General features: G+C 39.6%; 2 protein-coding genes across 2 annotated transcripts; one reads left to right on the top strand and one right to left on the bottom strand.

Annotated features, from left to right (window-relative positions):
- Window positions 1–5,173: 5,173 nt before the first annotated feature.
- Window positions 5,174–9,112, top strand: LOC126258905 (uncharacterized). Its single transcript, XM_049955679.1, has 4 exons — window positions 5,174–5,435; window positions 5,544–5,678; window positions 5,780–5,927; window positions 6,012–9,112. Exons 1-4 carry the CDS (start codon window positions 5,185–5,187, stop codon window positions 6,783–6,785), a joined length of 1,308 nt encoding a protein of 435 aa, XP_049811636.1. The 5' UTR covers window positions 5,174–5,184; the 3' UTR covers window positions 6,786–9,112.
- A 2,880-nt stretch (window positions 9,113–11,992) lies between these two features.
- LOC126236686 (uncharacterized) lies at window positions 11,993–13,705 on the bottom strand. The gene is made up of 3 exons (XM_049946180.1): window positions 13,364–13,705; window positions 13,035–13,160; window positions 11,993–12,103 (listed from the first exon to the last, which is right to left on the bottom strand). Exons 1-3 carry the CDS (start codon window positions 13,631–13,633, stop codon window positions 12,062–12,064), a joined length of 438 nt encoding a protein of 145 aa, XP_049802137.1. The 5' UTR covers window positions 13,634–13,705; the 3' UTR covers window positions 11,993–12,061.
- Between the last annotated feature and the right edge of the window lie 960 nt (window positions 13,706–14,665).

Genomic DNA, 14,665 nt, shown 5'->3' with positions numbered 1-14,665 from the left:
TTCTGCGTGTGCATTGTTAGTTCCGCACTCTGTCACTGGGCTAGAGCACGGCGGGCTTTTCCTCGGAGACACAATTCTGTGTACTCCATCATGGGTATCCGAACGCGCAGTGCTCGTGTGCCCGTTTTGCTCTAGTTTTGCTATCCGACTCTCTACTTCTTCCATTCGTTTCGTGGAGTTCGCAACCGCGATATTACCTTGAGTTTTTAAGAATGCTAGGGATTTTGAGTGAGATTGTGTTGTACGTCGCAAGCGCCCTGCGAGTTTAGAAGTTGCTTCCGCGACTTTCATTGCCCCTGTTGCTGCAGTTTTGGCAAGGCCTGCTACTTTTTGTGCTACCGTTGACATTTGTTTTGCTTCTCCACATTCTTTCTTTATTGTTAATAATTCCCCACGAATTTCCCCTATATGCGAAATTATTGCCTCCGTGTCCTTCTTACGCTGTTCGTCAGCTTCTTCCTTCTCCTTCTTACGTTGTTTCTCCTCTTCTTCCTTCTCCTTCTTACGTTGTTTCTCCTCTTCTTCCTTCTCCTTTTTACGTTGTTTCTCCTCTTCTTCCTTCTCCCTCTTACGCTGTTCGTCAGCTTCTTCCTGCTTCTTACGCTGTTCGTCAGCTTCTTCTTTCATTGATCGTAGGAAGCTCAGTATTGGGTTTACGTCATCTTCTTGATCCTCTTCAAACATGGGCGATGTAACTCTGGACACCTGGGCGCTAGAGCTCTGACGTGACCGAGCTGGCCTCTGTCTGCACTCGTTCGTTTGACTATAAACTTCTGCTACCGTCTCGACCTGTGTGCCTGTCTCTGTTTCATCCTCTACTTCACTATCATAATCACGGCCGCAACGCTGCTCTGAGATCGCGTCCAAATCACCTTCCTCATCAATGCCCCTGGCGTCCTGTCCTGCTAAAAATGTGCCCATCTCATCTCCGAACCTATTCCCGTCAGTAAACTGCCCCTTATCCATTATGCTATCCTCTTTTGTTTTAGCTTCGCCCGATAATAGTCGTGCCTTACTTCTCGTTATCATTCATAAAAACAAATTCATCTAAAATGCACAATAAAATTAATCTACTCCATATATTTTTTACACATAAACATAAAATTTCAACAACGCTGTTCCAACGCTGTAATCACAAACACAATTTGATGTGGTACAGAAACCGCACACAAATCCGACAAAGTGCGATGCGGTACAGACACCACATCAGCGAAACACAAAAAAAACAATGAACAAAAAATATATACACTGAAAACAAAAACTGTAGTCATGCGCCGCTACTTAAAACTAAACGCGGAACTACCAAAAAAAACTTGGGTATTAATCATTAAAAAAAATAGAGAGAAAAAAAATTGAATGTTCCTACTAAGAATCCTGTTTGTTTATCAGAGATTCACAGGAAAGATCCGAGGCCAAGGGTCGCCATATTATGCGAGGTGCCGGGGCTAGTAGTGTATTTATCACTAAATTCTACTAGAATCCACATGTGTAAATCATGCTCTAAGCCCCCCCTATTCTAACTCCGACTTTTGCTGTTGCACAAGGATAAAACAAATACGCGAACTGACTCTAATCAACCCTGCTAGTGGAGTAGAAGAGAGTTTGGCACCTGCAATAATTTAATTTGATAAATAAGTTAAATAAACAAAGGTTTCATTAGCATAGTGAGGAATGATAGGGTTGCTCTATTGATTAACAGAAAGAAAGTTCTGTCCAAAATAACAATATGATTTATTAAGATTAAACGCAGAATAGTAAAAGAGACACAGGAAATATAAAACATCAAATTGGCTAAAATTGGAGATTCATAGAAACACAGTAAAGGTGAAGTTGTCCCTAACTTAGATCGTGAGGTTTAAGACGAAGTGGTATGTGGAGCCAATTCCTTTCCACTCAAATCTCAAGAGAGACACACAGCTAACCCAATAGTAATTGCTGCTACTCGAAACTGAACAAAGTTAGAAAAGGATGAACAGGCGCGCTCTGCTGAGCTCTGATTATCACCTAGGAAAATCCCTATCTGCCGGTGCTGCGGACGTACATTACCAACAGTCTTCTTATCTCCCAGAACACGATCTGGCGTACCGCAGGCGAGGGCTGGTTGCTCCGACGTCCTCGACCGAAAGGCGACTGCCGACTACTCAGAGCACCCGTACAGGCCGAACACCGAACATTCCCGCCCCCACGACAGTGGCCGTGGTTACGTTCCAATCAGCAACTCGAAAACCGGCGGAAATTCCACTCCATTGCCGGAGCACTACCATTCCACCAATGGAGATTCTTGGCGCCAATTTCTGTGCTGATTTTGCAGAAAGTGCGGGAATTTTCCCGCCACAACTGCGTGGGTACACAAGTCATTCCCACGCCTCGCTGGTAGCCCGCCAGAAAGTGTTTTCGCAAAGTTTCTCTGAAGTAACGGAACCTCTAGCCCAGCCGCTACTTCACACCCCAGCGGGCGTGTCTCTTGACAATGTCGGCGTCTGAAAAGCATTCACTCGACTGCCTCACACACGTCGGCTTAACTCTCTCCAGTTCCACAGAGCCCGCCTGTCACCGGCCCACCCGGGTGACGAGAGACGCTGCGTGGGAAGTACGCGTGTTAAGGAAAAGCAACCCTCCACCGCATGCAACTAGAGAGGAGAATCGTAAGATAGAAATATGAGAGGGGGCTCATGCCACCTCTCATACTTACGATGTAAGGCTGTAGTTATTCATCAAGTAAAGCGCTTATCAAACAGAGTAGCTGGCAAAAAGTATATCTTGAACGGATCTAATGTGCGACGTTGTATCGCACTGGAGAATAAGTTGCAAATTGCCGTTTCGTCAAGGAAAGGGCCAAAAGCTACAAAATATCCTGGAAGCTAGAGTACTTATCTTTATCAGCTACATGATAAAAGCAGGGTCGGATATCTACCGCTCGCGAAATACACCATTTAAAGAATTCGAAATTGCGATGCCGTCTACCATAACCTCAGACGGTATTCCGCGATAGTATCGGTTGGTGTCGCAGATTTACCCGTAGATGTGGCATTCGACGAAGTGTTTCGCTATCACAGAGACTAACAGTAGATTTTACCGAGTAAGTCATTGACTTATACAGGCACGTATTCCAAATACGGTAGAGGCACTCTTTCACTCTACATCAGCTCGCTGAAGAAACGCCCGTCTTTTGAGACACGACGTGAAATGCGACAGTGACGATAAAAAGGCGAAAGTTTTTATTAAGAACAACACGAAATGAAGAAAGAGAATTACCGTCATATTAGAATAGTAAAAATTAACAATGGACTGGCCTTCCACTATCTGGAATTGTACTCGTGGCTTGCTGCTTAATAAGAGAACTATGCTGCCGTAGAATACCTTGAAAGACCACTTTACACGTCAGATGAAGGCCAGTGGTTATACCAGATGGTTTGAGCTCGAAACTGCAGGTCCTTGATGTCGCCGTTAACAAGTCACTTAAAGACGGTCTCTGAAAACATTATCTCGATTAGCTTCTAGAGGGGAATCGCACATGCCATCTGGTAAAATTAAAAAGCCATCAGCCAGCCTTATGCATGATTGAATTATCATTTCATGACACACAATATCACCAGATTCAAAACATGCTGCGTGCCCAGTGACTCGACAATCGTGAGGGCAACGTTTTTGGGTAACAATTGACGAAAATAGTCAGGAATGAAACACGTACAGGGAGGCAGGTTTTTCTTTGTAATTTATCTACACTGCAACATAAAAGAAGTGATTAAGAGTGACCATTTTGTGAAAAGCTTTATAAACTGGTGCAGTGGCATACACTTTTCTCCACTGAGTTTCTCTCTTTTACCCCTCCCCTCCCAATCTCTCAGAAGGGCCGGCCGGAGTGGACGAGCGGTTCTAGGTGCTACAGTCTGGAACCGCGCGACCGCTACGGTCGCAGGTTCGAATCCTGCCTCGGGCATGGATGTGTGTGATGTCCTTAGGTTAGTTAGGTTTAAGTAGTTCTACGTTCTAGGAGACTGATGACCACAGCAGTTAAGTCTCATAATGCTCAGAGCCATTTGAACCATTTTTTTCTCTCAGAAGGAAGCAAAAAAGCAATGCTCAACGTTCTAGTCCACTGGGGTCATTCGGGTGCGAAATGGAGGTGGATGTGGTCAGCAAACCACACTTGCGGTCATTACCGGCTTTTGCGACTTTGGAGCCGCTACTTCTCACGAGGCTTAGTGCGCCCCCTTCCAGTCCTCCCACCAAAAAAGAATACTTGGCTGTACCGGGAATCGAACCCGGGTCCCGCGCGAACAGCCAGACACACGGACCATTGAGCTACGGAAGCAGACTTGTATTCGGTTGTGGTTATATTCGGACGGATACGATAATAAAAAACATTTTGTCATCTCACGAGCCAACTAATTCAAAACTGACAATAAAATGTGCTGCGAAAGCCTTCACATAAAAAAAAGGCTATGTAGTATTAATTTGACGACACTTCATTAACATTTTATGACGGAGGAGCAATGTAATGATTGAAATCCTCGAGACTTTATTTATTCTGCACACACAAGAAGATCACGTTAAAATACCAAGATGACTTATTTAATGTAAGAAATTGTAAATGCTTCTGTACTAGATTACTAGAACTGCATAAATTAGAAAACTTTCTGGTAACCTGATGAAGGATACGCTCGTCAGCCGAAGTATCTAGACAGTGATGGGAAAGCTTCAAGAAACACAATAGACTTCTTCCGGAGAGTCACAATGAACCAGCTAAAGGCAAGCGTATTTGAGAGATATTGTTCTGTACAGTGAACATTAGAACATAAGTTCGCCATTGAGATACAACTAGAACATGAACATGGTGATCCCTGACGAAAGAGATTACATTTTTTAACAACTGGCTTAAGGCATTATTATTGGACGATGGCCTGTGAACCATCCCACCTCTGGAGGACTGCTTCACTATTAACTCTGACTCCACAACTGCACATTATTTCAAACAGACTCACAAGATTCAAATCCCACTCATTATTCATGAAAGGCTGAAGTCAAAGACCTCAGAGTAGCTGTACAACCATGCCATTGCATTCTCAAACTGCATGGGGAACACATCCTTAAGCCCGTCTCACACGGAGCAAGGTTCGCCGCAAGTTTCCGAGATGGCGTGCATGCCTGCCGGCTTGCAGGGAAGGGAGCCGGCTATCTTCCATGCCGAAGCTCTCCCACGGTGCAAGATCGGCAGCTAGTTGTGTTGTGATCGGCTGCGTCTTGTATCGAACGAAGATGGCTGCTTCAGGTACAGATGTTCAGAGCAAACTGGCATTATTAGCTCTTTTGGTGCTAAACGATGCAGAAATACATGCTACTGAGAGAAGAAGAGAGAAAGAATGGACGAAAAACTGGATTAAGAGGAGAAACGCTGGGAAAGGTGTGCTCTCCATGCTTCATAAAGAGTTGAGGTTAGTTCGCATAACACCTACTTTTGTTTGAAAAGTATCACCATTTCATTACTGTTTGACTTTATAAATATACCAATAATGACTGTTATATACGACTTTATTTTATAGGATAGAAGATCGCACATCCTTTGCAAATTTTATTCGAATGGATGTATCGGTATTTGAAGAACTGCTTCGTATGGTTTCGCCTTTGATTCAGAAGAAAGACACCGTGATGCGTCAGGCAATTACGGCGCGGGAAAGGTAAGTGCATTATTATATGTTCGAAACAGAAAGTTAATTTTTATTTATAATCCATTGTAATTTTACGATCAATCTGAGACATGTTTAATATGCGTCTCTAGGCTTGCTGTCACACTGCGTTTCCTAGCGACCGGAAACACGTACAAAGATTTGGCCTATTCTACACGAATAGCGAACAACACGCTCTCCCGTATGATACCAGAGACTTTGACGGCCATAGCAAGCGTGTTAGGAGATAATGCGATACAGGTAAGCTCGAGATAAATGCTATAAGTATTTGCTACGATTTTCTACTTGGTACGGCACGACTGTGAAGTAAAATGTAATTTGCAGTGTCCACGTGATCCTGCCGAGTGGAAAGTAATAGAAGATGGGTTCCACAGCCTCTGGCAATTCCCGCATTGCATTGGAGCACTTGATGGGAAACATGTCAAGTTTAGGCCTCTGCGCTCTGATGGTTCATCATTCAGAAACTACAAAGGTCACGACAGCATAGTTCTTTTAGCTCTAGTGGATGCTAATTATAAATTTTTGTTTGTGGACATTGGCAGAAATGGAAGAATGAATGATGGTGCAATATTCAGAGAGAGTGCCTTGTTCGTGAAACTCATGGATGGTTCATTAAATTTGCCACCAAAGTCTCCACTTCCAGGTAGTGACATCTGTGTTCCCTACATGTTTGTGGCAGATGATGCTTTTGCGTTAAAGGAAAATTTAATGAAACCATATCCTGAACGTGACATGACACCTGAAAAAAGAATTTTTAACTACAGAATTTGTAGAGCACGTAGAGTTGTGGAAAATGCCTTTGGCATAATGTCAAACAAATTCAGAATTTTGCTGCAGACTATTCCACTATCTGTTTCCAAAGTAGAGCTCATTACAAAAGTGTGTTGCTTGCTACATAATTTTGTACTTGCCAGAAACTCTCAAGGGTATATCCCTCCAAATGTAGATGAATTACCATGTCTTCCTGGCATTGCTACTCAGGGTGCAAATCATAGTGCAGCCAGTGCAAGAGAAGTGAGACAACATCTGACATGGTATTTCAATACTGTTGGCAGAGTTCCATGGCAGGAAAGGTGTGTTCAGGAAGGTAACACATAATGGTTTACTATGTTTCTGAAACATTACCTTATTCATTGTTTCATTTTCAGTCCTTTGGCATATTGACAGAGTGTGTGTGTGTGTGTGTGTGTGTGTGTGTGTGTGTGTGTGTGTGTGTGAGAGAGAGAGAGAGAGAGAGAGAGAGATAAATATAAATTTATATGTATCTAGAGAGAGAGAGATAAATATAAATTTATATGTATCTCAAGCAATGATTGGAACCTGTGCAAGACCTTGCAAAAATCTGATCTTATTTTGTATAACAGCTCCACAATTAATTACCTGGGACATGTAGAGAGCCACTATTATGAAATAATATTTTTCTTTGATGGTTATGAAGAAGGTATGGAAAGACCTACTACACATTTATGTATCCCAAATTAACAGTTTTGGAAGATAATTTTGTGGTGACTGTATTTGTGGTAGTAAGGTACTCCACAAATTTTTTTTCTGATTGATAGCACTTGGATTTATATGCTTATTTTTATTTTACTTATTTATTCATTCATCGAAGGATCATCTAACAATTATCTGGTATTTGTCACCATAATACAATGGAAAGACATAGTTTGTAAATATACATATATGTGTACATATAAGTATGCTTTTGGGATAGGACAGCTGGTTGGTTGTGGCCTTGACAGAACCTTGATGAGGGGTAACATAAATCAGGATGGCCAAATAGGGCCTGCTCCAACCTCTAAAATATGAGGTTACTACTTTAACAGTTGGATTGGCTCATCTGTTTAGTCCCTATTGTACAATGTTCTTTGATTTAAGTACTGTCTGTTCCAGGTAACTTATAATACAAATGTGGTTTTACTGTTCACTTTTGGACAGGGAACAGCATTTAGTGATAACTCTGGATCACAAATTTGCTGCTTTACACCGTGCTCTAACTTTAGTCTGCTTGGAAAACTGGCTCCACACTGGTAGACATACTTCTATTCCCACCTTTGTCCTGAGTCTTCATCCCCTGTTATTCACTTCAGATATTGGCACAGGATTACAGTATTTTACGGTGTCGGGATGATGATGTTATCCCATATTACTATTAACCACTTCCATTAACACTGTATCAGTGATTCCCAAACTTTGTGAAACAATGTTTCTGCATGGAGTCAGATATTAGCTACTACCCTTGCACACCAATTTTTGTTGCTACTACATTTTGATAACCTCTTTTTCTTTATAGAATAATGTTGGTAGTCTCAGAACAACATGTTAAAATTGGTTCATTGTACTCCTGTTTGTAAACCAGTTGATTTTTAGACTCCTTGCGTTTGAAATACCAGTAACTAGAAGACACCACTTTGCTACTGTTCTGTGTGAGAACTGAATAATAATAATAATAATAATAATAATAATAATAATAATAATAATAATTTGTGTGGCACAATGGCAAAGTGCCTTTATTTTGATGTGATGCCACTTTGGCAACTTGCACATTCCTAATCTAATCCTGTTATCAAGATGGGACATGTCATTTTTGGCAGCTCCTCACATCACTGAAAGGGGAATGCTACACTGAAGGCAAACTGAAAATTTTTGTGGTCTGAACAGCCTTAAATTTTGCTTCCTGTTTTCAGGCACACTATCACTAGCCTCCTTTAGCAGTGTAAGAACTATTACCTACTTTCTATTAATTTTGATGTATGTTTGAAACTGCAAAGAGAATAATGAAGCAATATATGGTTAAGAGAACTGTGTACAACTCTGAGAATATATTTAGGCATTTATGAGGTCTCAATGTTGTCATAGATGGCTGCTACAAAGTATGTGCATTTTTTTATCAGTTGCATAAAACTTTCTTAATCAGTATGCATGTATTCAAGAATATTGTCTATATTTCTATTCAGACAATAGGTGTCTGTTTTTGTGTGTAAGAGATTTTCTGCTGTTCGTTTCTGGTTTTCTGTTCCAGATGCAGCTACCGATACACCAACTACATGATAGGATTCACGTTCAAGAATGCTTGTGAAGTGTTCTGAAGGAAATACTGTTGCAGTTCATGTGTCCATATTTAAAAAGTGTACAGAACAAAGCAGCGATGTAAAGACATTTTTTACTGTGTGTGTGTGTGTGGGGGGGGGGGGGAGATTGAGCTAACTGTAGCCATTATATATGTTATGGGATTATTTGTTTATTAAGTAAATATCAAGCCATCCTGACTTGGGTTTTCGTGGTTTCCCCTTGTCGCTAAGGTGAATACCGGGATGATGTGTGTAAAATGCCACGGCCGACTTCATTCACGAGTGTGTCACATTATGTATTTCTCTGATACAGTTGTTAAAATTTTAATAGGCAAATACAATGCATAAACAGAATTGGTTAAAAATGTTACTGCTTATTTTACTCCTGTTTCCTATCATGTTAAATTCCTATTGTAATTACTTATCATGCAGACGACTTGTATCTCTGTGTATTATTTAAATATCCCAGGATATTTTAACTGTATTGAATTTCTTAAATACAATTATATCATTAGATATCACAAGATTCCAGCTGCTATTATTTGTCACATAAGTACATGCTTCTTTTGAAATTCATACTATGATTTGCTACATATCTCAACTACTGCATTTATTGGTGATACTCTTGAAGTAATTTACCTACTCAGAGATTTAGAAATCCTTACTATTGACTGGATTCAAAATGGCATATTTTAATTTGTTCTCATGAAACAGCCTGATCTAAATGTACAGTTGAGTGCAAAGCTTTCATGCAGGCTATGCTACTACATACGCAAGTCTGCATAATGTTGTTACCAAATATCTCAAAGTACTTGGGTAATTTGCTTCAAATTTTTACAGTGTCTAATGAACATCTGGATAGATAGGGGATGGGGGGTGTTACCAAAAGTCTATAGCAAGATCTTTACCAATATGTTTTGTATTTTTATCTGATACTCTCACTCATATTGACACAGGCTATTTTTCCTCTTTTTTTATAAATGTCTTAAGGTTTTCTGCATAAAGTTACTGCAAGAAAGAAATTGCTATGCTGTGAAAATGTACAGCTTAACCTATTCACACAGTGTTTCAACCAACATAGTCTGGCATGTCTACCATTATGCAAGTTGTTTCCCCTATCATAAATCTTCCTACTTATGTACAATCAAATTATATACTAAATGTGCTGCTAAGTTTTCATCATAGCAATCATATTTACAGGAAAGAGGCCAGTTGCACTTGTGGGTTATGATTAGAAAACTTTGTAATCCTATTCGTATGCAGATTAAAATTGTGAAATGTCATTGAAATTATTGTCCTCAAAAACTCAGTAGCAGAAGTCTTTAGAATACCCTGTATACCAGTTATCTCAATGGATGCACTTACTCATATTGAGACATTCCAATCAAGGCTCAAGATCATACAGTGGTAAGATAAGGATGGGGAGAGAGGGGTGCTAAAGATGTGTATCCAATTCCCACACATATTATACAATTGTCCAGCATTTCTGGGTTTGCTAGTATATAATTATGTTACAGGGATTTTACTTTAGTCATTCCTTTCAGACAATGAGAAAGTTCTATTTCACTGAATGTCCTCTTTCCTGCATCAGTGTAATGTTTTACTTACTCTTTCAACTATTTTACAATTCTCCTTACTAGACATAGCTTATATGGTTTATTTGGCAGTCTCTTATGTTGACTGCAATGTGGCCACTAGCAGAAATAGCCAAGGCTCTGCCTCGGCTAGTGGAACCCCATGGCAGTGAATGTAACAATATTAGCGGTTTAATTTCGAAATTGCTATTGATAATTGTTCTATCTATTTCTTATACATCACTTTCTTATTGTGAATATGCTGATACTTCATGAACAAAGGTTTCTTTGATTTCTTAGTATTGCATTTAATTTACCTTCCTGGAAAATTGATTTCAAAAGTGAAAAAATGGTTTAATATGAAATATGTTGGTAGTACAGCTACCATTAGGATTATTAGAAACTTCACGAGTCAACACTACAGCTTTCTTTATCTACGTTTCCCTTTTTGCATCTGTCATTAGACTTTTACCATTAATTTCCATTAAATGTTTGAGAGTGCATTTACTGTTGGTAAAGTTGCTGTTCAGCTCCATGAGGATATGCACATAAATCATAAAAATGATCTTGCTAAACAACTGATTGATTCAATTAGCAGAAATATTACCTTTAAATTTGAAGCTCCATTTTCATGTTAAGTGCAGTAAGGACCTTATAACACTTCTCGCATTTGTTTCTGGTTACCCTTAAAACAGACTTCTCAAAGCAGTTCAACAAAGCATTGTAAAGACCTTATAACACTTCTCGCATTTGTTTCTGGTTACCCTTAAAACAGACTTCTCAAAGCAGTTCAACAAAGCATTGTAAACATATGTACAAATTAAATCTCAGAAGAACTATACAAATATCTACATCAATCCACCCCAATAGAATTTATGTCATTAGTAGAAGATTAATTATTTGTAACTAGTCATACCATTGCTGAAAAAAGGCTGACATTTGTTTTTCAGAGACAATTAAATTTTCTCTCTTAAGCCTTTCATAAAATTTCAGGTTTGAGATAAATAGAAGTCTTACAGCAGGGAAAAAACGTTTATTTTATCAATATTTCATATGGCAGTGGAATGATGTGCTATAAGTAAATGACATAAATGAAGTAATGGAATGACAATTTTATAATTCAATGACTGGCATAATTCTTTACTGTATGTTGCACAACAAATAAAGATATTGTTGGCCAAGATGTTAGTGGAAATTAAAGGGAACTTGGAAGAAAGGAATAAAGTAAATAATTTTAAATACCATTTATTTTATGTACATTATGAAAATCACAAACTTACACAATTTCACTGTCACTCGAGTTCTGCATTTGTATCTGTAGATCTTTAAGTTTGGCTTCTGTTGTTACATTTACAAGGTCTCTTATTAACTGCATTCTGACTTCATTGCTCTTGATTTCCTTTGCAAGGTTACCAATGAATATCATGCAGCTATCCATAGTTACCTCTGCCGAGGGTTGTTGGCGGTCTTGGCTGGCACATATTTTATTAGCTATGACCTCAACAGCACTCATGTACCCATCACCAGGCCTCTTTCTTCTTCCATCCCTGCTTGGAGTGGCATGGGTAGGAGGTGGTGGTGGTGGTGGTGGTGGTGGTGGTGGTGGTGGTGGTGGTGGTGGTGGTGGTGGTGTTGTTGCTGCTGCTGCTTCTCCACATTGTTCCCCAATGCATACATCGTTTATCACATCCACATCAAGACTATAACAGCCTTCGATGTTTTGATGTGGTCATGGTTGTATATCCACACTTTGAGAAGAGAGACTGCATGTCTGTAAATTGCAAAACGTTCTGAAATTTATTGCAATACTATAACTGAATGAAATGCATAACATACCAATGAACAGTTGAGCATACTGAAGTTTTGTAAATAATGTAAGAGACGGTTACTACATAAGGGGTAACTTCTATTTAAATTACATTTTGTTATTATAAAAGTGGGGGGGGGGTGTTCTTTGCCCCAATTTTAGGGGAACTGAGGCAACTTTTTCCCTCTGACAAATTTGATCAAAATAGCTCCACAATATTTTCATTGCTGTCTTTCACACCTGAAGCAACTTGGGATGAATCATAACACATTGAAAGGAATACTGCTTACGAGATTAGTGTTATTACAGTGGGTATGAATGCAAACAAAAGCCAAGAGCACACCAATATGCAAATTACAATGCACACAAAATCTGAAAGAATTCCAGTAATGCATAACAAATGGAACATTTGCTAAAAATATCACAAAATGCTTCTGAATCAGTAAAAGGTACTAGTAAACAACCTGATAGAAGGAAGAAACCAGGCAGTGCTTGATTATTCAAGTGATGAAGACCTATCATAAGAACAAATTGCAGATGAGGAAGTTCAGATGAAGACTGGGAATCATACAGAAGAAATAATCCATATCAAAACCACAGAGAAAACTGACACCTATCCACAAGCAAATTAGGCCTAATCCACACTAGGGCTACTTTGCTCAAATTTTTAAACGGTTAAAAAATTTAAAAAATAATCCCTTCAGGGTTTACTATGGTTCTTAAATAGCTTCGAACAGAATAACCTCATTTTCAAAAGTAATTTTACAAAACTACTACCCACTACATGATTTTGTATGAATAACTACGACAGTGGAGCACAGTATTGTAATTGCATTTATAATGTGTCTAAGACCCATGAAATTCAGTTTTAGTCTTAAGTAAATAGGTAACTTACCTCTTCACTTTCATTGTCCTCACTCATGGAATGTTGAGTCAGGCCTATGGCTGTACTTTTTCGTGGTAAGCAATGATCCGCCAAAAACATTAACTTCTCGTAGTACCATAAAGATGGTTTGTATATCTGAAAAATTGTAAGTTGATATTAACATAGTAAAATGTACGTGGGAAAGCTACATCGTAATCCATTACCATTCAAGATTATGTGCTTTCAAAAATCGGGTGAATATTCAGTGTGATATTTCTAGGAAATAGTCTTAAATGTGTCAGATTTTTGCAAGTAGTAGGTTTCTACATTCAACACAAAATTCATAGTTTCGTACTTACGTCGTTCATCCCAGCGCCACTGCTTTTCGTTGATTTTACTTTGGCGTGCTCCACTTTAAATTGAGTTCGTAGATTGTGCATCTTGCTGTAGCACTCCTTGCTCGTCGTGTACGGTCGAACAACACACACGGCACTTGCAACTCTTTCGAGTGCTTCTGCACGCAAGTGTTTATTGTAATAATTTGGGCTTTTCACTGCGTACAGACACTGTTCTTCTCTATAAGCACATATCAAAGTTTCAATTGCTTCCTTGGACCACTGCGGAGCCATTATTTAATGATTATAATAACTTCCTACCGCACCTCACAACAGCAGAAAAGGAACTATGAACAAAGGCTTCCCGCTCAAGCTTTCCGCGTCTGACGTCACAAACGAAACGTCTCATGATTGGCCAACGCAGGTAGCATGCAGGGAACCTTGCAAGAAAAATAGCACCGGATCCATCCTGGAAATCTTACAAGGTTCCCAGCAAGGTAGCCCGCTAGCAGACGACGGAGCCCGCGAGGCAGCCGTCGCGCGAGCCAGCAAGGAAACTTGCAGCGAATCTTGCTCCGTGTGAGACGGGCTTTAGCCTTATTAACTCTACAAGTAAATGGCACAAGCCACGAGACCAAAAAAAATTTGCTTGCTGCACTGCAGAAAAGTACTAAAGATCTTCCAGTCACCTGGCACTGTTCCCATATCCAAACTTTGTTAAATTTATTTCATAAACAAGCAATAACTTAATAAAATTCACGCTATGATCTTATGCCAGTGACCAAGAGATACACGAACCGTATTTTCATCCATCATGACTTAAATTAAAATTCACCGATATTCATAAAGAAGGAGCACATTTCAAAAATTAAATTCACAGATTATAACTCCACCATTCCTGGACAGGTAAACATTCAGATTTCAAAATTTAAACCATTATACACTTAATGCAAGCACAATACCTAACAATAAATCAGAACAAAGCTCTTCCTTGAACACACGAATCGTCTGGTCTCTAGTTATTGAATTCGCACCTTTGAAGAGTAGCAGTCGTAAGTGGGAACGAATCGTCTGGTCTCTAGTTACCGAATTCGCAGCTTTAACAGTGCGATGTCGCACATACTGAAGACTAATAGGCATAAGTGGGAAAACATACGGACATTTCAGTCACCCCACGGCGAAACAGATGAAACTCCCAGGGGTAATATCTGGTAACATGGGAGGCCACAGACGATGTTCTGCTCGTTGTCTTTAAATCTAACATCCTGGGGTGGTGTTATCCTGCCAACATCGGCTGTGGTTCAATACTTGTTTGCGTTGTCGATT

This window comes from Schistocerca nitens, chromosome 1, assembly GCF_023898315.1.
Source record: "Schistocerca nitens isolate TAMUIC-IGC-003100 chromosome 1, iqSchNite1.1, whole genome shotgun sequence".
NCBI classification, from domain to species: Eukaryota; Metazoa; Arthropoda; class Insecta; order Orthoptera; family Acrididae; genus Schistocerca; species Schistocerca nitens.
Note: the sequence above shows the minus strand (reverse complement) of the source record. Positions and strands in the feature narration are given on the sequence as shown.